At 40.8% G+C, this 27,128-nt stretch overlaps 1 protein-coding gene across 3 annotated transcripts; it reads left to right on the top strand.

The window, feature by feature from the left end:
- The first annotated feature begins 495 nt into the window (after positions 1-495).
- map3k20a (mitogen-activated protein kinase kinase kinase 20a) lies at positions 496-26,507 on the top strand. Of its 3 annotated transcripts, none has more exons than XM_080752576.1 (20): positions 496-628; positions 2,734-2,929; positions 3,877-3,964; positions 8,529-8,630; positions 9,447-9,512; positions 9,693-9,721; positions 10,560-10,697; positions 12,455-12,541; positions 12,630-12,704; positions 13,313-13,419; positions 15,455-15,590; positions 19,355-19,399; positions 19,855-19,885; positions 19,996-20,135; positions 20,604-20,666; positions 20,744-20,833; positions 23,299-23,415; positions 24,057-24,131; positions 24,598-24,748; positions 25,703-26,507. In XM_080752576.1, the coding sequence occupies exons 2-20, from the start codon at positions 2,768-2,770 to the stop codon at positions 26,404-26,406; spliced, it is 2,406 nt and encodes an 801-aa protein (XP_080608702.1). In that variant the 5' UTR covers positions 496-628; positions 2,734-2,767; the 3' UTR covers positions 26,407-26,507. The 3 variants fall into 3 exon arrangements, with proteins under 3 accessions (XP_080608702.1, XP_080608704.1, XP_080608703.1); XM_080752577.1 differs by having other exon boundaries at positions 498-628; positions 2,737-2,929; XM_080752578.1 differs by lacking the exons at positions 19,355-19,399; positions 19,855-19,885; positions 19,996-20,135; ... (4 more) ...; positions 24,598-24,748; positions 25,703-26,507 and adding an exon at positions 16,642-17,846.
- The last annotated feature ends 621 nt before the right edge of the window (positions 26,508-27,128 follow it).

Raw genomic sequence — 27,128 nt, forward strand, 5'->3', positions numbered from 1 at the left:
AGCATGCAGATAATTATGATGTTGAACTACATGTGAGCACATTCCTCTTTTAAAGTCTATGATATTCGGTAAATGCTGTTTTTTACCCATGTCTATTGTAAATATTTAAAAATAAATGTTAGATCTATTTGCTCAGTTTCGTCATTTATTGATTTTGATTATAGGCCTAATAACATGTGTTGAAAAGACATTGTTACCATAACCTGACCTAAGTAACTGTAATAACATTTGTAGTTTTGCGTTGTTCATGAATTATTCATCAGGAAGACACACAAGTGTTTGTCGCATTATATTTTGATTTATTTGAATTGAACCTTGAACAATTCTAGAAACATAAAACTGTCCGTTTTTGTCCAGAGTGTGGCGCTATTGTCAGCAGAATGACATAGAAGTCTGTTATGCTGGGGTGGGAACCTGCTGGTGGAAGGAGAAGTTGGGCAACTTGAAAAACCACGGTGTTGTGGAGAAGTCACAAACGTCACACGCACAGGAATTCCCGGAAAGGGAGAGAGTCTTTGTTTTCACTTTAGAGTCTCGCCTGTTTTAACCTTTGTGAACTTGAAGTGAAGTGGAATAATACACCGCACACTTCTTAAACAACCCTGTTACTACTACTACGCGTACACTGGTATGTATGCAATTATATCCAAAAGCTAGATGTGTGATGAAGTTGACACTGACAGTACAGTGGCCTTGAAATGCTATGATGATTACTTTTAGATTAATAACAGCTACGAATCGATAGAGGCTTTGCAAGGCTGTGGGCACAGCAAATTTATCAAATATAAAAACGCACAGCACTTTTCTCGAGGTAAACAATTCTGTAGCCTATAATCCCATTCAGGTATGTTCATGTATGTTGCCTATTTAATATGATTGCTGATTTGGATTCTATTCGGGTTTTTTTATGTTTAGACTATACATCAAAATTCCACTCAATTCAATTCAAAGTAGCTTTATTGGCATGGAGAAAACATACGTTTACATTGCCAAAGCAAGTGTCATAATATAATAAAAACATTGAAAGGGGGAACATAGGCTATACAGTTGGAGGGTGTACAGCATATGTCACATATCTTTGTTATATACATGTTATACAGCTTTTGTAGTAAGGATTGCAGTAAATAGCAGCAATCTTTTGCAGTTGCTTTGGGACAAATAGCATTTTTTCTCAAAACATTTAAAACTAAATGTAAATGCATCACCCATGATATTAGTCGCCTATAATCAAAGGTTCTACAAAATATTGTACATTGTAAATGAGAATAGTGTGAAAACTACTCTCTTTTAGGGCTGAGGTGATATGACAACATTCTAATATCACACATCACAGTATGTTTACCCCAAATACCTCGATATATTGATGTTGTGAGTTTATTGTGGGGATGACAATTGGTGGTTTCTACACATTGAGACACACACACACACACACACACACACACACACACACACACACACACACACACACACACACACACACACAGTATATACATTTTTCATCAGTAATACAGTAATAGTCTCATGTAACAACGAATTCATATCAATATATTGTCTGACCATACTCTAATTTTGGTTAGTATGTTGTGTTATTTTGTTTAATTCATGTAATCCCAGTTACATGTACTATCTGCAGTACAACATATGGTTATCAGACCATTATTATTCTAATGTCTGCAGCAGTGTTTGCTATAGTCACTGGCAAGGATGTGTTTGGGAGTGCTACCATATCCCAGTAACCCAGGCGCCTTGAGTAGCTAGCCGCACAATATATCTGTGCTGGCTAGCTAGTGTACTGAGTAGATTGGTGTGAAGCCAAGTATAGCATGATACAAGTAAATCAGTAGAGTGCAGTGGCTCCCCTCTGTGACAATGGATGCATTTCCAGCTGAGATGGATAGCAATCCCGATTAAGGCCCTGGTAACAGCCTTTTAAAAGCCATAATTGCCTGGCTGTAAATGGGAAACCTATGAACAATAACAGAGCTACAATTTCCTGTAATGGTGGGATTATTTCTTTACAAGATGCATTTATGCTGTTATACACAAACAAAGGGAAATGCTTTGTGTGGGGCTGCATTTTTGGAAGCATAGGGTTCCTTGACCCACCTCATATATAGAAGAATAGGTAGACATACTATGAGCTTTATGGATTTTTATTTTGAAATAACTATATATTCAGAATTCTTTTAGTTTCTGTCTTTATCCATAGGTGCCAGCTGTTGTTTGTCTCTCCCTGTGGCCTTAGATGTACTGTGCACTGCAGAGTTCTAGAATAGTCTGTGCTGTGTGACTTTGCGATCACATCACCGGGAGAATGCATACCAGTCATGCCACAGTCCTTATTCAAGCAGACAGTGGATCCCGGGCTGCTTGATGCTTACTGGTACTGGTGAGTTTGTGTGGCGTAGTAGGTCTGTGGCAGGGAAATGACAACATGGGAATGTCCTGTCGGGTAAATCATTGGATTAACTTAAGACCAGGGATGTCTCACCACCACACTGGGCAGACATAGCCTCTATCCAGAGGCCTCTCTTTTGGGTCACAGTCTCTACATTCACATTCTCAAACTGTTGTGCACTGCAGGCAGGGCTGCAGTGGGGTTGGTAGCAGCTGGCAAGGCTTTCCTCACCACCCCTCCTAAGATTAAACGCAGACTGATCTTAACTCTGGCCAAAGACAGGTGAAGTGAAGTACTTGATGAATTTTCCTGCGGGCTGATCTTGTCCTCCTCAGAAGCTGTGTTGTTGGTGCTGAGTGTCATTATGACATGTCGTCTCTCGGCGCTCCTGCCTTCGTGCAAATCAACTTCGATGACATCCACTTCTACGAGAACTGCGGCGGTGGCAGCTTTGGCAGCGTGTACCGAGCCAGGTGGATATCTCAAGACAAAGAGGTGGCAGTGAAAAAACTGCTGAAGATTGAGAATGAGGTAGGAGTCATAATTGCTGTGGCTTTTCATATACTTTTTTTAATTGTCGGTATAGTAATCATTTTAATTGCTCCCCCATTTAGTGGGTTGTAGTGACTTCTGTACCCATCAGTCACACAGTAAAATCCACAGTGTTCATTTATGCATTGGAACTCTTGGAGAGTGTACAAATGGAACCATGGGTCCATTTGGATTTTACTGTGCATAGTCATTATACCAAACCCCAACTCTTTGTGCTTAGGACTGTTCATATGGTATGCCTTAAAAGATCTTTATTGCCAAATGAGAGATTGTATTAGGACCAATTAAAGCATAGTACTCGAACTGACTTTGAAATGATAGCCTCATTATCTTAAAAGAACAAAAAAGAAACATCTTAGAAATCTTTTCAGGGACATTCTATTGCCTTTCTTGGGCTGTGATATGTTCAGCACATCGTCATTTCTTTCATTAAAAAAGATCACTAATATCCATTCAGCTTCATTCGAGTGTTAGGCAGATGATTATTCCTACAAACGTTACTTCTGAAGTAGTCCTTTCAATTTAAACAGATTGTTCTGTTAATTATAGTGTCTTGTTACAATTTGATGAACATTTTTGTGAGCTTTCTTAGCTTTTCTTCCATATTATCAACAGCTGGGTAGTAGCAGTTCAGGTTTTGGGCCTGTTTAGTATATATTAATATAAGCATTATTATTTTTTACAATAATAATAACACATTATATTGTATTGTAACACTTCATATTTTCACAAATCTCAAAGTGCTATAGGGTTTTAAAACAATAGCTTAAAAAAGACCCTACTGGGATAAAAAGTAGATTAAAAACTAAGTAAAATCAAGGCATAGGGGAAAAACAATCAATGACTTGGATTGACTTATTCAGGAATGCATGTTTGACCCCCTTCAGCATAATAAAAGTTATTTATTTGTGTGTTTGAATGCATAGGCTGAAATTCTTAGTGTTCTCAGCCATCGGAACATCATTCAGTTCTACGGAGCAATCCTTGAAGCACCCAACTATGGAATTGTCACAGGTGGGTTCTTAGGTATACGCCCTTGTGCACTAACAGTTAGATCTGACAATAACCAACAGGCTTTAATGGAGCTGTTAAAGCCACCAATTTCCTTTTTGATTATACCATGATTAAACCTGCTTACCACCATCTGGTCGTACTAGTTTGTTTACAAACACACTGCAAAGTAATGAGTGTTAATTTAACTCCCTACGGGTCCATTTGTACTCTCAGATTTAACTCAACACTCAGGATTTTACAGTTTGTTTAACACTGAATGGTGAACTGGTCTCTATTGAGGCATTTGTGAATGTGAGAAGGTTCAGGAAGAACCCACACTACAGTTGTGTATCCTGAATTGAATAAAGCAGCCTGCAAAGTTCAAACCGTGGCCGATGAGTATAGAGGCATCCCTCTATACCCGCTTTTGCACCTTTTCATAAGGCAGCCAACCTATGATATTTAAATGTAGTTTTTAGTTTACATTTCAAGATCTCTGTTTTGCTGTATCATTGTGCACTACACAGGTATGAGGTGTGATGCACGTGTTGCTGCTGCGATCGGCCCCTGATTCGGTTGCCTGAATACTTCTAACTTTGCTTTTTGTAGTGTATTTGACAACACCTCTTGTAGCTACGTGGTCATTACGCATCTGTTCATAGCCCGTTTTTGCTGATGGCAAATATATGGTAATATATTTCTTGACTTTATACAAATAAGGTTCCAAAGCACTTCCTGTGAGTGTACGGTGCAGACACTCTTGACTAAAATAGTATTTAGAGGAGTGGTCACACAACACATTTTCTAGCAATGCTTATTGTTTAAAAATATGCCACTGAAACGTTCCATCAAAATTAACTTTTTTTTAATTGACAGATTTACACAATCTCTCATAACTTGCGTATCATCCCAGTTTGTCCTCACTTCACTATCTGTATCAGAGGATGTCTCCAGTGAGAATGAATGAAGTAACACTTCAACTGTACAGCTTGAACAATATGGCTCCGCTTCCTTATGAACACATTTCCACATCCTACAACATAATGACACATCACATATTCTTTCATAGATGCTGCTTCTCTCCAGCACATCTCCAATACTGGAACACTGTAAATTCCTTTTTTTGTAGGTTTTATTTACGGCTGTCATTGTCTCCACCAGCCGAAGGCTGAGGGGAGAGTATGTTTTCCCCTCCGTCCGTCCGTCCGTGCGTCCGTCCGTCCGTGTGTCCGTGTGTCCGTCCGTGTGTGTGTGTGTCCTCGCAGTTTGTGTGCAGCTAATCTCAGTCGCCGTTGGCCCGGTCGCTGCCAAAGTGAGCACACACATTCCCTGGATGCCAATCTAGAACCTCTGCCCTAAATTTTTCAAATGGGCTTTTTCTAGCGCCACCTAGTGGCCGATGTTCGCAAGACACATTTCTGTGCACTACTCTTACAGATTTTGTCCAAAAATCCTACAAATCGGTAGGCAGTATCTCGACAGTCATGTGATCGACACGGATCTGTCCGATTTTGCATATTCCATCCTGATTGGCTAAGATTGGCTTCCAAAGTTTGTGGGATTGAGCCGTTTTGAACAAAATGCCTCAAATCACAAACGCAAAGTGCAATTATCATGAAATCGCGCACATACGTTACCACTAGGCCGAGGAAGAAATGCCACTTAATTTTTTTTTAATCAGCCTCATGGTGGCGCTATAACAGCCCGATTTGTGGTTTTACCTATAACTCCACCGATCAGTTTCAAACTTTGTAAGCGCACTCCCTAGAGGCTAAGGATAAACCTTTGCCCTGCATTTTTCACATCAGCCTTTTATAGCGCCACCTTTGGGCTGACTTATGTAAAACACATTTTTGGATATTACTCCTTGAGATTTTATCCAAAAATCATGCAAATCGGTACACAGTATCTCTATAGTCATGTGATCAAGTCCGATCCGTCTGATATTTCACATTCCATCCTGATTGGCTAATATTAGCTTCCAAAGTTTGCAGGATTGCTCCGTTTTTGAACAAAATGCCTCAAATCAGCAACGCAGCTTGCGATTACCGTGACATTTGCCACACATATTCCCACTAGGTCAAGGAACAAATGCTACCTTTTTAACATTGTCCTGTTATAGCGCCACCAGCAGGTAGACTTTAGCAAAACTCATTTTTGGAACACAATGCTTGAAATCATGCATGCAGCGTCCGATTGCCATGAAAGATCTAAGGTGAAGAACATATGCCACCCTTTTTACATTGGCCTATTATACAGTAGCACCACCAGGACGCACGGCCTGGTGGAGACCTGTGCTCGGAAGAGCACTGCTTCTAGTTTTAATTTCTTTCACTGTGGCTAGTGTTATGTGGTTGAAAGAGAGAAGGGGCTGGTTGTCAAGGGGCTGGCGTCTCTATTTATCAAAGCAGAATCTAATTAGCACCAGATAAAGGAAAAATGTTTATGGCCATTCTGACCATGCCGTTTCCACATTCATCAGCAGTGTTATGAATTTCCCCTGTCTGCCCATATCAGGAGCTACGACTCCATCTCTGTAACAAACAATATCTACAAAGAGAATCTGTTTGTCTCTGTTGACCTACATGCCATTATGTCTGACCATAATTGCTTTTGTTCACGACAAATAAACACAGTGAAGGAAGAGAGAGATCGCCTACCTTATGGTTATGGTGAGAGGTGACTTTACCTTCACATATACATAAGGCTATCCTTGTTCTGTGCAGGTTGGTGATGTGGAAACATTCTATAGCCAGAGACACTTTATATTTATAAAGTTAATTACAGGTCAGTGGTCAAGTAGATCTCTGACGAAAATGCGGATCAGAACATGGTTATGCACAAAGATAAGTGGGGACCTTGTGTCACAGCACTAAGCTGTAAACTGTACAGGACTGGGCATGTGCTATGGCTTCTTGATTCTATAATATTCAGATTGGAAGAACATCATAAGGCCAAGGGTGAACAGCATAATAACAAGAGAGTACTGTCTTACCTAACAGTGACAGTAAGACGTTATTCCACCACAGTGAACTGCTCTTTCATGGCCTTTGTGTTCCTCTTGGGAAGGTGGTTGAACTATGAGGGAACGTTTATATTATAGAGGAGGAAGAGAGGAGCACTCATCAACAAACAACAAAGTTCCAATACTAGTCTCGGGTGCACGGCTCAGGGAGCGAATGTACTTTAGAAAAGATGCCAGCACTCACTTGTGAACTTTCTCCTTTTTTATTTATTTCAATATTGCCCCAGCAGCTGCAGGCGAACGGACGTTTCAGCCCTGCCGGGCCTTCCTCAGCGTGTTTATATTATAAACACAGGAAGTTGCATTATTTTATTTTTATGATCTTGTTCAAAGTACAAAGGCACTAAGGCAGATTTCTTTATTTTTATGACTGCACAATACATTTGAACAGTGTAATTTATGTGGCAACAATATCATTCATAATCGGTCCACATTTATAAAGCCTCGCCATGACTAGAATAGTTCCAATCCAATATTACAGTTTTAAGGAAACTTATATTATGAACTCGTATAAACTTAAAATATAGTGCTGTTTGTTGCTAGCGTTTATTGAAACCTGAACCACAACAACAACCACAGGCTCTTTCTGCGTGTTCTCATTCCTGTGATGACATGATTGGATTGTTGAATGCACTTAATAATCTAGAAGATGGCATCAGATAGAGCACTTTTGATCTTTTACTTTCACTCTGGCACAGTCTGGCAGGGAAATCATACTTCTTATGGACTTGTGGGAGAGCTGTGTTTGTTTTCCCTTGACAGCGAGCGGTGATTTATCTATTAACAGATATTTTCCAGAAGTAAGTGACTCTGTCTGCAATAGATCATTATTATCTTTGTGTGGCATCTTTATTGCTTTATTGGATAGAAAAGTGTAGAGAGAGAGAAATCTGAGGACAGAAAGAGGGGAGACAAGCCGCTGGAATAGCATTCTGACAATGATCGCAGAAGTCTGCGTGAATGTCAAGGTCTGTGCAATGTGGGAAGTCTGTTCTGGCATGTGAAACCACTGAAAACAACACGCAGAGCGCTTGTAATGGCGTTTGGAACAGAAACAGCGTGGAGAAAAAAGAAGAAAAAAAAGAGCAACCATTCCGTTGTGTTTTGGAAGCAACAGGATTTGACTGACGTTGATAGTTTTAACAAGCATGTCCCGCCGAGTCCTAGCAGAGGAGGGGGGGTCGGCTCGGGGTGTTAAGCTGTGAGGGCGTTTGCTCAAAGCATTGTGATAAATGAGCTCATCCACTGTGACAGGCCAATGACAGGAGCAATCTGTAAACAAGACTCTGCCAGCTTGCTTCTATGAGCCCTCTGGCAGAAATTCAGTTTTCAGCTGTTTTCACGTAATGCTCTCACATGTCATGCTCATATGTATAATGTTGCACTTTCACCAGTGTAGTTGTGTCATTGGCATGGCATAACATGACATTTTCCCCCCTCGCCATTTGTCAATCTTCTACAGTTTTGTCCTACTTGCTTGTTAGTCTGTTTAAGCCCTGAAATGTTCAGCAACAGTGCAAACTCAAAGCATTTGTTTGATGGGATTGTGTTTTCTTACAGAGTATGCAAGTGGAGGTTCATTGTATGACTACCTGTCCAGTGATGACAGTGAGGAAATGGACATGGGGCAGATCATGACATGGGCTATTGAGATTGCCAAAGGTAACGTGGAAATGTCTTATATTTCCTGATGATATGAGCTAATAACAGACATCGACTGTTGGATTGTGTTGAAATATGACATTGCCCTTTTGTTCCAGCTTATGTTCATATGCTATTGATGAGCAATGTGTGTATTTTGACTATGTACAGCCTGGCATTCTTTGTACCTCATTAGCTACTTCCTGATGGAATATACTCAAGGTCTTTCCCAACTCATTGTTATTCTCGAAGTATTTCCAAAAAGGAAGGGTTCCCACTTAAGCATGTTTACACTGCAGCTAGAAATGTATTTTCCATTTTATGTGAAGAACAATTGCCCTAGCTTACATACATGTACTGTAGTTAATGGGTGTACAGTAGGTAGGCATAGAGATACTATACTGTATGTGGGAGAAAGCACACGCTACAGGCTTGTATCAGTGGTTTTAAAAAGGGCAAGACAAAATTCATATCCCATGCACCGAAATAGCTTCTTTTTTTTTTTACTCCTGAAAGGCCGATCCAGGGCTCCGTAAATGTGCGTGGGTAGGAATCAATCAGGATAACAACTAAATTGGGGGGAAAGTGGGTTAAAAATCACATAAAACAACAAAAAAGAAAGTGGTTAAAAATAAATATTTCTTTAAAGTAATTAGCCTTTTGAAATGAGTACTGAAATACAGTAGAGAATTAAAAGATAATTCATAACTTTTGCAATAACAAAGTAAGGTTGTCACAAAATCCCATGGCACACCTGGATGTATCTCACAGCAGTGGGAACCACTGGTTTAAATCAGCCTGATTTAACAATGGAGACTTTCTTTATGTCTCCATTAGGAATGCATTATTTACATGCAGAGGCCCCCATAAAGGTGATCCACCGAGACCTGAAGTCCAGGAATGGTAACTGATCACCTTTATCAGCACAATTCTTTCTTCTAACAGTCTTTTTGTCAGAAACATTTGAGAGTGAAAAACTTAAAAAAACAAACATCTTCATGTAAATTTACAAAACAGAACTGAATAGCTATTTTTGCTGGCATTGATTGGCAACCTTTTTTCCTCTTCACTTTACCTCTACAGTTGTTGTAACAGCAGATAAAGTCCTCAAGGTATGTTGTACAGTATGTAAATGGTCAGTTTTACATGCTAGATTTGACATTTGAAGAATATCTTGATGTACATTATGAAGTCATCGAGTAGTGGTGGTACATGGTTTACTTTGATAATACTATCATAATATACTGTATATAATCCTCCTGCTCCAGAATGTGGTGACTGATAACCTTTATTTAACTACTTGTTAATTTTATCTATTTATTCTCATATTATGCTGTCTCTTCCCTGGGTGTGGGAGGGTGGGTAAGTCTGTTTGTGTGATGTAATTGAAATTGTCAATTTCTTATTATTGCACACAAGAAAGAAATGCAGGCAGATACAAAATATATTGATTTACCTGCATGGACAGCAGATGGCAGTGGATAACTTATTGCCAGCATCCATCCAATATTTCAAAACATTGTTTTTAATTGACTATATTCATCTGTCACTTTCCCTAAGCTTCAGCGTTGAAAATTAGTCCATGGCAATTACATACTTAACTACTATGCTCAATTTCTGCAGACGACGTGCTCATATAGTATCATGGCAAGAAACACCAAAATCCAGAACATTGTACGCAAAAAATGCTTATACAGATTGCATGGATTATATTATATTGTTCATTATTCCTGATTCATGGCCTGGTTCATTATTCATTTTCAAGTCGATCGTGCCATATAAGGCGTTGAAATAAGACACTTTTCTTTTACAACTATTTGTGGATTTAAAAACCTTTTTTGTATGTACCTCCCTCAATGATAATTATAATTTGTAACCAATTATAGAGGTCATACAAAAAAAGTAATATTTGGAAAGCACTGCAACACATGTCTGTCTTTTTCACTTCAGATCTGTGATTTTGGGGCATCTCGGTTCTTGTCCCACACAACGCGCATGTCCCTTGTGGGTACCTTCCCCTGGATGGCTCCAGAGGTCATTCAGAGCCTGCCTGTGTCCGAGACATGTGACACATACTCCTACGGTGTGGTGAGTGACATTTCTCAGCCATCTTTTCAGTTGACCAAAGTGGAAACCCATTTGCAATATGATTAGATTGTATTAGAGCACATTTTTCATCTCCGACTTAAAAGTCAGCCCGAACAGAAAAGGGCTTTTACAATAATCCAAACAATCTGTTGGCTACCTCAGGAGAAATAGTGCTATTTTTACTCTTACAAACTGCATGGCGGGGAAAATGAATGTCAATCAGCCTTTTTTCCATGCACTTGAAAAGGGGACACTTTCAAAAATGACATTTTCATTCCTGCATTCTTTTCCAGTGCTAAAGTGGACTATAACTGTGTTTCTGACCTTTGTAGAAGTACTGCTTCAGCTCACTCTTAGTATTTTTATTTTTTCTTTCTATGTAGATAGTAGGTAGGTAGAGTTTAGAAAGTTTGTATCAATATGTCATTCAATGTAATTTCTTTAATCGTACAAGTAGAATGATGTACAACTCTGACATTAACTTATTTTAATTATTGATAAGGCCTATGAAATCCAGATCGATTGATTGATTTAATACTTTATTAACAGTTTGCAAATAATACAGAGGTATGATTTTACAATGATTGTTAAAAGCATAACACAACAAGGATCGATAAAAGTCAATGTTCGTGGACTGTACAGTGCATAGAGGATGTCCTGTTCAATGACTTCTTTGGTGGGCAAGATGTTTTTTCTCTTGCGTCTCGTTTCCATTGTGGTCCTGTCTATTCAATTCATCAAGAAATGACTTTAAACATTTATTTCAGTTCACAACCTAATTAGAAATGCATAAAGGGGCCTATAGAATCTTTAATGCTATCCGTGAAGGGGATAACATTTCATATGGCAATTTAAATTACACAAGCACACACAGTATTGCTAGGCTGTTCTGCTATGCACCTGTGAGCTCATACTCCCATTTGTTATTTAGTTAATACAACAAAATGTCAGCTATAAATAAAGCATGTGAAACCATGGTTGTACTGTATACAGTATGTGAGTTTATGTAAGTGTCTACAGTATGTTTATTACCATGTATGTGCCTGACCTGTCTTGTATTGTGCTTACTTACGCTTAGTAACATTCCTCTGTGGTGACAGTGAAAGTGTGAAATAATGGGTGACAGAGCCTGGTGGGCAATGGCATGTCACTCATCCATTCAAAGACTCCTTTCTGTTGAGTGACAAAAATAGCCATCTCAAGTCAAGCCAATGCCTGGGTTAACTCATTACCTTTTATAGTTATTAAACATACAAATCAATTACACCAAAGTAGATGCACATGATGAAATGGAGTTAGTGAGAAAAATGCAAACTTAAACTTTTTGAAAGCTACTCATAATCCCCATTTTCAAATCATTCTTTTAAAAATGTTTTTGCTTCCCTGTGATCAGAAGGGGATCTCTGAAATCAAAGAAATGGGCCCGCACACTGTCTGGAACTTGCTCTTTATTTCGAGTTTCGGTCATTTACAGTAGACCTTCATCAGGACGGACATGACGTTCCCTGTGATGAATTATGGAAATTGAAAGTGATATTAACATATTTGGCATGAATTTTAGTAAGTATGTGGCTCTTAAAATGGCGTACATGGGCTCCCCTGACATAGACCATAACGTCTGTTGTTTAATGTGCATGAGCTTGTTAGAACATCTCATGATCCAGTTTTGGGTTCCAAGTCCCAATCCACCGATTTAAGGAAACCCAAAATAGAAAAATAATTTGATCATTGACTGACCATTGGCTTTTGTGTTATAGGTTCTGTGGGAGATGCTCACGCGTGAGATTCCCTTTAAAGGCCTGGAGGGCTTACAGGTGGCCTGGCTGGTGGTGGAGAAGGTTGAGGTAAGCTTGTTTGCATGAGAAGTCTACTTCTTAGTCAGCGAGGAATGATTCCGCAGGACGCCAGTGACTATTATTCTCCCTGTTTCAGAGGTTAACCATTCCTAGCAGCTGTCCAGCTAGTTTTGCTGAGCTCATGAGGAAGTGCTGGCTCACTGTTCCCAAGGTGAGAGATCGCCACGCTTTAAACCCAATTTACATTTTGCCACCCAACTGTGTCACTCTATGATAGTAACAGTTTTTCATTAGAAATAAATGTGTCACGACCAGGGTTCATCGCCATGTTGGCTTGTGGTGGACATTTTTGTCTTTTTTCTGACATTTTTGACAATAATATTACCAGAAACACATAAAGAGATAGCCTTGAATGACCGGAATGACACAGGTTTGTAACTCTGAGAGTGTACAAATGGAACCATTTGCACACTCGTTAGTCGTTAGAGAGTTATGGTGGTCCTTGCAAATAAAATGTTTGAGAACCACTATTAGTAGTGGACTCCTAATGTGCCATAGTGTCGTAGTAAATCACTGTCATACATATTCTGAAGAAAACCTGGAGACTTGGCATTCGGTAATTGGGTATTATGATCAAAATAAGAACATTATAATGGTGTGTAAAACAAAAAATATTAAATCTGCCACGGACAAGGCCAAGTCTTTGCCACGGACACATTTGTTCATGATGACCCTGGTCACGACGCAATGCGTTTTTCAGTTGAATACATAACATGTGCTTATATCATCTGAATGAGGCTGTTCTTTCTTTGACTTCAGGAAAGGCCGATGTTCAAGCAGATCCTCTGCACGCTGGAGGCCATGTCTAGTGACAGCCAACTTCCTGAACAGTGCAACACCTTCTTGCAGAACAAGGCTGAATGGAGGTAACTTTGATCCCCTGTTGTCCAGGCCTTGTAGATAAATACCACCCCCAACATACTCTTTATTGAAATTCACAACTGTTTGAAAGAAATCTGAAAGCTGTTGAAGTGTAGCTGAGCTGACAGGGGCTGTGCGATGCCAAGTAAGTCATCGAGAGTGTGCGTATAGATCTTTAATAATTACACTGATAGCTTCATAAAGGCTTACGGAAAAAGAAAGAAAAAAAAGAATAATCTTCCATCTGGATATACTTCCTCTCTTTACCCCATAAGGGCTAAAAATAATCACCATCTTTTTCATGTAGAAGTGTTTAATTGGCCTGTATGAGCAGCTGGAGGTTTGGGGATGTTTATCACAGCCTGAGTCTCAGCTGTTATCTTATTCTTTCTCTCTCACTCTGGGACCTGTCTGTGTTTTGAGACTTGTTCCTCAGAACTAACCGTGTGGCATTTCGTCCAGGCAGCCATCTGCAGGTGGATGGATCTGAGCACTAGAGAGCTGAGAGGAAGAGCATGTGTTGCACAGGAAGGCAACGTGTGTCGTTGATGTTTTAGTCCTAGAAGTTTTCTAAGACTTGCTAATATTATAGCATTAGTTGGTGAAGAGCAGGGGGAGGAACTGGAATCCAGGGCAGACGTGTCGTCGCTGTCGGGCAGAAACCTTGTCCAAAACTGTTACTTTACAGGAAATGGAAAATTATACCCTGTGTTCCAAATGCATCCAATGTAATTATCATTTATGGGTCCATTTGGTTTCATTTTACACTCTCAAGAGTTCAATTATTGTTAAACCATCTGCATTACGTAATTTACAAGAAGTCTACATAATTAGAGAATGTAGATTATTTTTTTATTTTGATCAACATTTTGCCTGTTTGTATCTCTCCTATGGTACCACATCAATAGAGAGATAGGGAGTGACACGTATCAAAGGTCACCGGGATCGGGATTCGAACCTGCGACGCATACCATATATAGGCTGCCAAGGCTGGATTAGAGCCTATATGCGGTATGTGCCTGGACCGCCACACAAGGAGGCATCCCAGATTGTCCATTTCTCCTACATATCCGCGGCACTCTTGTGCGACGAAGTATGGCATTAATTTAACCCCCGAAAAAAGAAAACATAAAAAGTTGAAATATGGAGATGCAGGGTTTCTGCCCGACAGTAACGTTATGCCGTGTTAATAGTGTATAAAAGTAGTGTAGGGGAGATGAGAAATACCAAGAGGGTCTGTCAGAAACATGGAGAGCAAGTGAATCAATTATAAGGGAAGTGGAGTACTAGTGGAAATTGGACAGGGAGGGGAGGAGTGGAGTAACACAAGGATCTGGAAGAGCAAGGGTGGGCCTTCCTGCCTGGGTCCCACTGGGTGTTTATAAATAGTGGTGGAAGTACTCAGATTTAGTTTTACTTAAGTAAAAGTAGCAATGCCACAATATAAAAAGTACAAGGCCCGTATTAAAAATATGTTTATATGATTAAGCATAAAATGGAGCCATGTATGTTTTGTAATCTTAAATAATGGAATAATAATCAAAATCTGCACATTAACTATTAACCAAAGTATTCAAATAAATGTAGTGGAGTAAAAAAAAAAGTACAATATTTGCCTCTGAGATGTATTGGAATAGAAGTATAAATTACTACACAATTACTGCACAAAATGTTTTATTATGTGTACGTACAGTACCTGAGTAGATGTACTAGTTACTTGGGTACTTAGAGTAACAGCACTGTTTATAAATAGTCTGTGAGGTATGAAAGTTGGAGCATAACTGAGGGGGGGTTTCAGTGGTGCACTATACAGCCCCACCTGCTGGGCAATTCAAAGATCCCAATATGGCATCCCAAAACAAAAACATATCCTACTACTTACTGTCCATTGTATGGAAACTGTCCAGCACAAGCATAGCATAAATCATCTTCAATCTTCTTATACCACATGAAATTGTGATGGGAAGATATTTAGTGGAACATTCATTGACCATTTGCCAGACACTTTGCAACATGTATTTTGTGACACTTGTGTTTTAGGTGTGAGATTGAAGCCACGCTGGAGAGGCTGAAGAAGCTGGAGAGAGACCTGAGCACCAAAGAGGAGCAACTGAAGCAGAGAGAACGGCGTCTGAAGATGTGGGAGCGCAAGCTCATAGAACAGTCCAATACACCGGTGAGTACCTCATAGAATAGTACAACACCCCTGTCAGTCCCTCATAGAACAGTCCAATACACCGGTGAGTCCCTCATAGAACAGACCAATCCCCCGGGTGAGACCCTCTCTGAACCTTGGTCGACCCGTATCCACATTTTAAGTCACTGTTCTTCACCCCAGTTGAGCACCATTATTCATTACCGCATGTCGCCACTTGACGTGGTTTTTCCTCACTGTCAGAGCGGAAAGCATCACATTCACTCGCTTTCAGATTGGCCTCCTTTTGGAATGAGAGTGGAAATGGGAACGCAATGAATTGGAAGTAAAAATAGTGGAATGGGAAAAGATGGGAAAGAAATGAGAAGTTCAGTTCAAGGGTTTTGGGCTGAGTAGATATTGTTGGTAATGGTGTGTCGATTCACTTGTGGAGTGCATGATTGTATAGCCAGTAAGCTTGCAGCACAGCACATGGTCATCATCTGTCAGAATGCATAGAGTGAATGCAGCAGTTTTGGTGGGATTAGTATTGCTATTGTCTTTATTTCTCCACAGTATATACTGTACTTGGGTGCCTGCAATATACTGTTCTGTAGGTTTTGCTGGCAACATTATTTTGTTAATGCCAAATACAACACTACATTTTCTTCTGTTTTTTCATTTGTGTAGCTGCAGTGTTCGCATGCATTCAGATACCTTGAAGCCTTGTGTTTCTGCATGTCAGGTCACCCAACAGCATGTCAATTCAATGGTTTGTTTTGCAACTGTCTGCAACATTAAAAGAGCATTGAGGGCATATTAGAAGACATTTTCACTTCTCCTTTCTTCACCCTTGTCATTTTACTTCTCTGTGACTTAAATTCCATGTTTTCCGGTGTTTTGTCTCAAACCTGTTTTATGTTCTTGTCTATGAAATTCACATCTGGTGGCGGGAGAAAACAATTGTCTGTCCTTCATTTTCACTTTTTGTGTGGCCTAAAACTAATTTCCATGCTCCATTTTTCTCTCTTCTCTGCCCACCTTGTATCACTCTTCTGTCCCCTCTCTGTCTCCCTGTCTGTATGTCTCTCAGCTGTTCTTACCTGTGGCAAGAAAGATAAGTTCTGAGTCGTTCTTTGAGTCTAAGACGAAGGAGTCAAACAGGTCGGAGATGTCGTGTCAAATCACAACCTCTAGTAATGGGGAGGCGGACAGGACGAGTCTGCAGGCCATGATGAAGGGTTTTGGAGACATGTTTGCCTTGGACACTGGGGGACCCGTCCTGCACTCTGGCATGCAGGTCAACATGCAGGCAAAGCAGAACTCGTCCAAGTCCAGCTGTGTCCGAGAAGGACACAAAATCAACATGGCCTTGGGGATGGGACACTTCAGCTGGTCTGAGGACAGCGATTAAACCTCTGCAGGGGTTCATCTCGGCACAGCCGGTTCTGTTGCGTCTGCCATTCACTGTGGTCTTCTTGTAGCAAACCCTTCCAATAATGCTTATAATTTCATTTTATTGGTGTTAATATACAGTAGGATCCACACGAGTGCTTGTGAGGTAATTTTGTCACTTGTGTTAATCAGCATTTTTCCCCCTTTGAACTTTTTATAATAAAACACTAAATATTCCTTTTCTTATATTCATTTTATTTTTATTTAGGTACACAATATCTATTCATATTAAAGCGAATGCTCAGTGTAGCATTTAAATGCAGTCTCTGTTAGTGTGTATTTGAAACTGGCTCACACCTACATGGATGTCATTTATGCATAATGCACTGATGTATAGTGCCATGCTGTGAAGAAAGAACCATGTGAGGCCACCGCATAGAGGAGGCGAAGCTTTTATGATGAAGTGACATTTTGCTGACATTAAGATTGGCCAATTTGTTCTGGATGTGGTGGAGCGCAGTCGTTGAGATGGAGTCTCTGACCATGATGAGAAAGAACACGGTGTAACCAGGTTCATATCAGCAGGAGGAGAAACTTTCCTTGATGCCAACTTTAGATATTCTTTGTTGTTGTCTTTGTTGTCCGTGCACAGATTAACATAATTGACTTCATACTAAGACCTGCTATTATAACCCCCTCACACATGTATATCCCAGTATGTAATTGAACCAATGGCCTTAGCTATGAGCTGTTTGATTAACCTCATACTTTAATATCTGCTTGAGGTTGTTAAAGCTTCACTGCATAAAGATTCACAATACAGCAGTAAGTTAACTTCCACACATTTAAAAGGCACACATTTATACTGTTGTCTACATACTAAATAACAAATGACATACTGTACTTTCTGTATAAGATAATATTAAGGTCAATGTTTGGCTTACGTTTAAATCTAAACAATACAATTCTTTGCTGTGTCATTAATACAGACATAGAACCTAGCTGCGGCTTTGAGATCTTTGGACTAAGTGGTTGTGTACATATTGTGCTACGCATGCAGGATTCTCTTCTCTGAATATAGCCCATTGGATTGTATGCTAGTTTTTCAATCCGTGTCACAAGCATACAATACTCCTGTGATGTTGCTTGTTAGCTTCCTGCCGGGAGCTAATATTCCTGTGTTGTCAATGCTAGCCAGGTTGTACAAATGAACACAGACAATCATATTTACAGCACCTTGTGTGAAATGTAACCACTTAAAATGATCTTGAAACATCGCATTTTCAAACATGTACAGTAGTTAGACCATCGTCTCAAGCCTCCTCACTCAGACAGATTCTTGATCTGACTTGTACTGCTGCATCACTGTTCCCATTTGTTTTGTTTTCCAATAAACCATTTAAATGCAATGCCCTCCTTTCTTAGCAATGTTGTTGTTGTTGTTGTTGTTGTTTTTTGTCATAGGCTACCCACCAGAATGAATGTTAGGATTTCTTGATTATCTACTCAGTCCACTTGGGGGCAGGATTGTGTGAACTAAACTGAACCCAGAATTCCAATTGCTTTGCAATTGCTACTGATTTCCACCCCAATCCTCTTCTGTCTCTATTCAAATCGTTCCCTCTTTGTCCAACAGTGTGCTTTGGACTTATAATAAAAGGAGGAAGGCAACTCATTTGTGAAATACAATCTGGCTGTTCGAAATCTGATGTTATGTAACTCCAATTAGACAACATCTGTAATAGAACTCTGGCAGAGGGGGAGTGCTTTTTCAATCTGTTTACTTCCGATCCACAGCGCTGGAGTAGGCGTAAAACACAGCCTGGATTGAGGGAGTTTAGAAGGCGGGTGGCTGCACAGAAGTGCATGGCAATGACTCTGAAATCCGATCTGTGGAGACTGGCATTCAGTTCACAATCAGAGCCGTTATCAGATGCCGTGGGAAGCAGATAGTGAATGCCGGAGATTAGTCATTCATTTAGTCATCTTTCCTCCAATTCTGTGTTGCAGTCTCTCTCTGTTATTATACGCCAGATTCAAGGGAACTTTATGCCTGATTACATTTCACGAGCGATAAATGATTTATCGTTCAAAAACGTGACGCGGGATCAGTCACATGGACATTAGTGATGATTTGGATGGAGACCATCAAAAGCCAGTCATGTTAATCGAAAAACTAAATAACTGGAAGTGTAATTCCTCCAAAATCAGAGAAAATATTGCAATTGTACATTATAACTGAATATTGAATATTGATTGAATATTTTATTAGACAGAAATTAAGAACCGTTCATAACGGAGTGTAATTAAAGTGTAATTAAATCCTGTGTTTTTTAGTTAAGAATGTCAGGCCAAAGTGCGTTCCCACCATATTCCTGGTATTACTTCTGTTTATCTCGTTTCTTATGTAGCTGCTGCCCAGCCTTGACATCTACGCCTGGACTGAGGAACATGTGGTGAGTATTGGTGTACCGGTATTTACTTTTGTATTGGGCACTATATTATACTGTATAATCTCTGTAGCACTTGATGCATATCGTTGTTGTTGGGCAGAAACCTCCAACTCCATATTTTAACATTGTTTTGTGTGTTTTTTTTTCATAAATGAATGCCCTAATTGATCATACTACAGAGTAACGCGAAAGCATCAAAAGTACCAGATCTGCAAGCTCGAAACGTGGCATGCAACAACGCGTTTTGAGCTTGTAGATCTGCTGCTTTTGCTACTTTTTCATTTGAATCCTGAAAAGTCACACTTTTGGACATATGAGGTTTCCACCCGACACAGAGATAATATATTTATTTTGGTTTTGGCACTATATGATACTGTACACCTCTGTAGCACTAGATCTCATATTATTGTGTACCATCCCTAATGAAAAATGTCATGTTCCTATCTTCATGCCCGCAGCATTTCTGGATGCAGCAGATATTCGGAGGAGGTTTGTTTTTCTTCCGTCTGTGTCTTCAGATCATGTGAGATTTAACTGTTAAGGCTGTCCCCTCCTACAGTACATAATGTGCTTCTGTTTTGCTTCCTCATACTTCTCAGGGGAGGGTGCATGTGGCATGCAGCTGTATGCAGACCTGTTTAAGGAAAACCACATAACAGGCAAGAGGTTGCTGTTGCTTACAGAAGCAGACATGCAGGACATGGGCGTCAGGTCCAAAGGTCACGTCATTCACCTTAAGGTAGAGCATAGCTAAACCCCAACCACAAACACAATAGTCTACAAAAGCTGTGAAAGATTTCATCTCAATAGAGGGTATGCACATGCATAAAGTGAATGGCAACTCAAGTGGCAAATCGAGTGGCAAAGTGAGTGGCAATGTGAGTTTAACGTTGTTTAACGTCATTTAAGAGGACTTTTCTGTTTGGATGTATGGGCTGTCAAGGCCAGAAAATCTTTTTTTTTGCCACTCAGTAGGCGTTCCCGCATAACTTCCGGGTATGATGACGATCTCACGCGCATACCCTCTATGCCACTTACAAAATTCTATATCTATAATCTATATATCAATTATTTTAAGCCTAGAATCAAGCCATCTGGTGAATCATGACCATGAAACCTTTGATTCTGTGAAAAAAAGATTATAATTATTTATTTTTTATTTTTATTTTTTTAAATCAAATGTAATTTTGCATTTCCCATTTGCCAGGGTGAAATCGAGAAGTTAACCTGTGACTACCTGGGGCTCTACCACTTTCCGCCACTGTTGAAGGTAGAGTAGACTTCCTCTGTTATACAAATGGATCCTGCCTCGGATCCGTTCAGTGCTCAGCCTTTTTTTCTTCCCAGGATGACCTGGAAGAGGCGGAAAAGGAAACAAATGCTGTCAATCTGGAGCTGGTGTTTGGGTACCACTGGAAGGCGGGCCAAGGAAACGCAGTGAGTTTGTAACGGCACATCAACTCATTCTGCGCTGTGGATGTCATTTAGGGAACACCAGATTTGTTTATTCATCGTCAAGGGAATACAAAAATAATATTCCCTAGCGTCATTTTGTTATTTGTTAGTTTACATTCACATTCATTACAGTCATTTATTTCAAACTAGTCCTTACCCGTTCAAAGATATGAGCTCCGAAATGATGTGCAGTGTGTGGGTTATGGGGTGTGCACTGTGCACACAGTATATGAGGGATGGAAAGTAACTTTCTGGTGCTTGCATGATAATATGTAGGAGCATCAATGTAAGAAATACCCGTTTCGTTTAAAGGCTACAGAGATACTGTGTACCGATCTACATGACAACATCTGAAAGAGGGCCAGCCAACACCCCCCCCCCCCCCCCCCCCACACACACACACACACACACACACACACACACGCACGCACGCACACGCGCACGCACACACACACAGAGCTGGTTAAACATGTTGCCCCATGCTAGATGCAGAATAGATATGCCTCATGCTAGATGCAGAATAGATAGTAGTTACACCATAAAAATGCTAATATACAGCATATGATTTGTGAAAGTGACAAACGGGCTTCACAGTTATGTTAGGTGTGTTCATATGCTAATGGTGATGCGATTTCAGATCAATTGCTCCAGCCATTGAGGAGAAACGCTGTGACAGACAGACACTCAGACAGACAGACACTCACTCAGACAGACATTCGCAAAATTATAGTATAGATGGATATCCAGAATGTGGGAACCGCCTGTTGTCAAGTTGCTGTCTGTGAGGTTTCCCATTATTATTATTATCATCATCACCATCACCATCATCATCATCATCATCATCATCCTCATCCTCATCATCATCATCACCATCACCTCATACTGGCTCTTCTACTGTGCTCCCCCCCCCCCCCCCATCTCAACTAGACATGTACGTGAAAAAAAGAACAACAACAGGATGAATGAATATTTCATCTTCAGCAGTGCACCACATCGCCCTGCTCTGCTCACAGCCCTTTGTTAGGGGTTCAAACTGTGGAGAAAGGCTGGCCCTCCACTTGCCGTTTGAATTTAATCAAAAATAGCCCATTTAGCCAGAAGTCATTTCTTTTTAAAAGGCAAATGTTATTTAATCTTTCAGCTGTTCATTGTCCCATCATAAATAGTCCTCTTTCAATGTGTTCGGCAGGGCTGAAACGAGCCTGCTAATTGCCTCCCATTTCTTCTGACATGTGGTGGTTTAGTGGGTAGAAAACACAGCAGGGAGAAGGAAACAGGAGGCTGAGAAAATGAGAGCTAATTATTTTCCCCTGCCTGGTGTCAGGTTTCGTGTCAGCCTTGTTTTTACAAACTGGAAGATTTTTTTGCACTAAATAAAACAAACCCGCGCTGCATTTTTTTCCCCTCCTTCGCCCCTCTTTGCTGGCGATGTCATGCAAGCAGCTGCACTTCTCAAAGACAAAATAAGGGCCTGCCGATTGTGCGGCCACCATCTGACAGCCACTGAGGGTCCCCTACTAATGAGGATATCACCGCGCAGCCAAGTGAAAGGTGCTGAATTATGTATGAGTTGTCATTAGACGCACTCGGGGCCCTGGGCATCATTACCCGACATTGTTTCTGCTGGAGTGATTAGACGAGCGTGGACCCGGGAGCCCCGGTGCGGCCGGCCAGGACCGACACCGGGGCCAACGCAGGGCCACTGTGTTCCCGAGCCAGGGTCTTGTTGACGCTTCCCCCCTTTGAGCCATTTCCAGCCCCTGGGGGGAACGGCGCAGGAGAGGGCCGGGACTCCTCCGACGAGTGCGTTAGAGACACTCCTCTGATGTCTTCCTCTCTGATCCCAGAGACAATAGATTGGCCCGGCACGGTGAACCCTGTGTGGTTAAGCTGTGACCTGTGGCTTTCGTGGCTGGGCTTTGGGGGATTGGCAAAATCATTACTGCTTCGTCAGCATGCAATATGCAGGAGACGTAGGGTAGGGTTTTTTTCCGATTCGTGCCTCCTAGTGAGGATTTGATGTCCGTCACATGGAGAAACTCGTGGAAATACGGAATTTGTTTATTGTGGGGCTAAAACAATATCTACTATTAAAATTGTGTGACTTATGTAAAATATCTATATATGAATGCACATTTATAAATGTGTTATTTCATCAATGCATTTCACATTTCTGAGTGCTGTCCTTTATAAACATTGTCAATTACCTCTCATATTTAATAATATTTCTGTAATGTTACAATTTCCTTTTGCACCTGATGTTGCTGATAATTTGCCATTACCAGTAAACAACCTCTAGGTTGTGCTGTTGGTTTAGGTACAGGCGTTATCAAGTTCTTTGCAAAGAGTGGTGAAATTATAAAAATGTTCATACAATAGAGTTATTAGATGCTGGTGCTGAATTTACCAGAAGACCTACAATTTTCACCATCACCTTTCTTTTGAAGGACTGCAAATGGAAAATGTACATGGAACTTGATGGAGATGAAGTTGCTGTGACCTACATCAAAGATGTCACCTTTTATGCCAACCGGCAGGATGTGGATAATCAGAGGATGACTAAGGTGCACTCCTGACCAAGATGAATGGCATCCTAGCATTATATCGCCGCTGTCTGGCAGAAACCTTGTATGTTCAAAACCATTACTTTTCAAGAAATGTCAAAACATTAACCCTATGTACTGTAGGGTTACAGCGGTTAAACTGATTTTGATTCTATATTAATACATTTTGCTGGGGACCCCTGGAACCCCCTCAAGAACCCCTGAGGGTCCCCAAACCCCACTTTGAGAACCAGTTCTGATGGATACAATGTAGTTATTATTTAATCACAAGCTCTACTACTTTTCATTAGTTCAATATTTATAAAATCAACTGACAGACTTAACCACTTTCACTTTCAAACTCTTTAAAAAAGAGCTGATTTACAAGCTCACAAATTGTGCTGCATTGAGACGTTTGCAAGCTTGTAGTTGGCCATTTTTTTTTCTAATTTTGTGCACCAATCTTCTACGGCAAAGTACGGTATTCATGAAAAAACATACAAAGTTGAAATATGGAGATACAAGGTTTCTGCATGACAGCGACTTTGTCCCTAATCGTACAGAATGGTGATTGACACATTTCAATCTAAAATTTCTCAACATAATATTGTTTGTTGTTAAATTGTTGGGTCAGATTTTGAACCAGTGCCGTTGCATTTCAGCCACCATTTGTGATGGACAAATGGGTTGTTGGAATACAGGACAAGCAGAATGTGGACTGCATTGTCAATTATGAGGTTAGTAATTACAATGAATACAGGATCAAATCTAAGGATAGGTCACTTCTACGGAGAGTGTTATTTGTATGTAAAACCAGCCTTGAAACAAAACCAGGGGTCTTCAACAGGGGGTCCGAGACCCCCAGGGGGTCCTCAGAGTTACTCCAGGGGTTCCCCCCAATTCTTTGTAATAGGATTACTTTAATTTACACAACACTAATAAAGTCAATGAAATCTATTACAAAGTTTATTCTGCTACACAACTGTATGCAATGTAGTGGGGCACCAGGGGTCCCTGTTTCCTCTCTCTCTCTCTCTCTCTCTCTCTCTCTCTCTCTCTCTCTCTCTTTCTCTCTCAGCTAGGGGGTCCTTGGGTTGAAATACGTTGAAGACCACTGAACTAAACTTTGTAACGTGAATAATAAGCCTGATGCAAAACATAATAAAGCAGGGAAACGTTTGCTCTTCTGGTCCGACCCCACAGAATGATGTACGGTCGCCTAGGTCTACCAGACACAGCCATGCGTTGAAATGGACTCCTACAGGAGGACCAGATGAAATCAAGACTGTGGAGCTGCTTATAGGAACAACACAGGCCAACATTGAGAGGAACCCCAGGAGCAGGGCAAACTCTGGTAATGAACTTCAATCCATACTGGAGTCTTGTTTTCACATCAAAACTGGCTTTTTGTCAGTATACTTGTGATATAGATTTACCTTCTGTTGCCTAGTATGTAGCGTCATTGCTCTGTTGTAAACATAATGAACATAATGAATTATTGTTTTGCGTTGTTGTTTGGTTGATTACTGTTATCAATCGTTCAAGCACTTTGTAACATTGTTTTAAAAAAGTGTGATACAAATAAAGCTTCATGATTTATTATTATTATAGCTAAGCTATACCAACTAAGTTGTACTTTGAAGCCCTTGTTGGGAATGTTTCCAATGTTTTTAACTCATCCTCACTACAGTATTAGGAGCAGTGGGCAGCCACAGAGCATTGTCAGGTGACCAACTCCAAGCTCTGAGGCCAGTGCCTTGCTCAAGGGTCCCAATCATCATGCTTGCTTGTCTTTTGCCCTGAGGAAGACCAGCTGTGTGGCAGACACATGTTGCTGTTTTTAACCACATTAACGCTGGTGCCCCTATTTTAGGCACATTTTCAAAGATATCTTTAAAAAAATGCTCACAAGTTTTTTTACTTGTGATTTTTACTTGGTTGTACGATGAAGTGGTTTATGTTTCAGCCGTTATTGTAAAGGCACGTTTCATACACAAAGGCAATTGAAAGGGCTTTACATATTTTATGCCACACAAAGTTGGTTTATTCCAACTTTGTGTGGCAATAAACACTGTCATGTTTTTTCATCCTCTTTTTACTTTCTGAGTGCCTGGAAGGATATCTTACTGTAGCTCCTTTTAGTTATGATAACTGGCAAGCTTGAGTTTCCATTATGATAATAATTAAAGGTTTTTCATGGTATTCGGGGGGAAAAAAACATCTAACATCAAAGATGTATTAGATAAATGTGTAGCAAGCAAAAACAGGCATGGAATAGTTGAATGCAATGTGTCTGTGCTGTTTTCAGACGTAGACCCCAGGTGGATGTACAACCTCAGGCTGCGGCAGCTGATGGAGCAGCGACCTCGGCAGCCTCCCGCCGCCGCCCCCTGCCACTCGGACGCCTGCACTCTGCCTCAGTTCCTGTCTGCGTACGGAGACCAGGCGTCCTCCTATGCCGCGGTGGCACGGCGCTCTCCCAGCCGCAGCCCCGCCAACGCTCCCTGGACCAACTCAGGGCGCAGGAGTTCCACGCCCACCGCCGGCCTCACGGCCAAGCTCTCCACCCTCCACCTGGGCTCCAAGGGGAGCAGCCCCTCCAGCACCACCTCCGAGAGTACCTCGGAGAGGGAACGCCCGCTCAGTGCCGGGGCAGTTCATGACGACTACCGCCGCAACATCTACTTTGGCAGCACGAGAGGAGGGGAAGGCGGCAGACACGCATGCTCCCAAAACAGAAATAGCTTCACTCAGAATAAACACAGCAGAAACTGGCAGCAGCCAGGGAGGCCAAGGTCCAGTAGTTACAGTGTCACAACTCATAACCACCACACGCCGAGGGTGATCCCAGGCATATCTGTGACAGGAGACCCTGACACAGAAAAGCAGGGCCCCAAAGTCACCGATGGGGGGTGGATCAAAGTGGAGCGACAGAAAAGATCGCCACGCCAAGACAATAAACAAGTTAGAGGTCGATGGAGAAGAGGTGGGCGCGGTGGTGGTCGAAGCTAATGATATGGGCTGTATGTGAACAGCAGGACAACACTGCCTTTTGTGTGCTGATGATCATAATATATGCAATGGGTTTACTGTATTATGTCTATTTGCACAGAGACAACAGGAGTGCTTTGAGATTTACACAATTATGAATTATGTATAATTGCTGATGAATTTTAGGGGGGGGGGGGTAAAAGTTTCTTGTTGGAGAATGTGTGGAGCATTTGTATATTTCAATAGCTGTGATACAGGCTATTATTTTTGCACACAATTACAAAATGTTTATTTTTTAAAAAAGTGAAAAATGCATCCAGTTTGTTCAAATTAAACAGTGATATGACAGTTTTCTGTTAACATGAATCCAAAGTACTTTTACCTATAGTTAATAGGTAGTCTTTATACTTGTATTGTCTATCTATTCTTCTACAGTATTAAAGAGATCATTCAGCTGACCTACATTGAATGGCAGAGAATTTACCCGCGCTGTATGTAAATTTTGAAGTAAAAAAAAGTCGCGCCACGGCAAAGGTCATGAAAGGTACTGTGATTTATATTCAGTGTTTACATTACGAAACGATTCGTTATTTTTGTTTAATGGCAGGCCATTGTGAACGAAGTCTTTAACACAGTTTTACAGGGTGAATCTTGTCGATCAACGTTCGTGAAACATTTATTTATAGTTCACCACCCGAATACAAAATCTATACACCTTCCAGGACAACATCGTGGCGCGGGAA

The sequence above is a fragment of the Nannobrachium achirus genome (assembly GCF_963921795.1).
Source record: "Nannobrachium achirus genome assembly, chromosome: 22".
Classification (NCBI taxonomy): Eukaryota; Metazoa; Chordata; class Actinopteri; order Myctophiformes; family Myctophidae; genus Nannobrachium; species Nannobrachium achirus.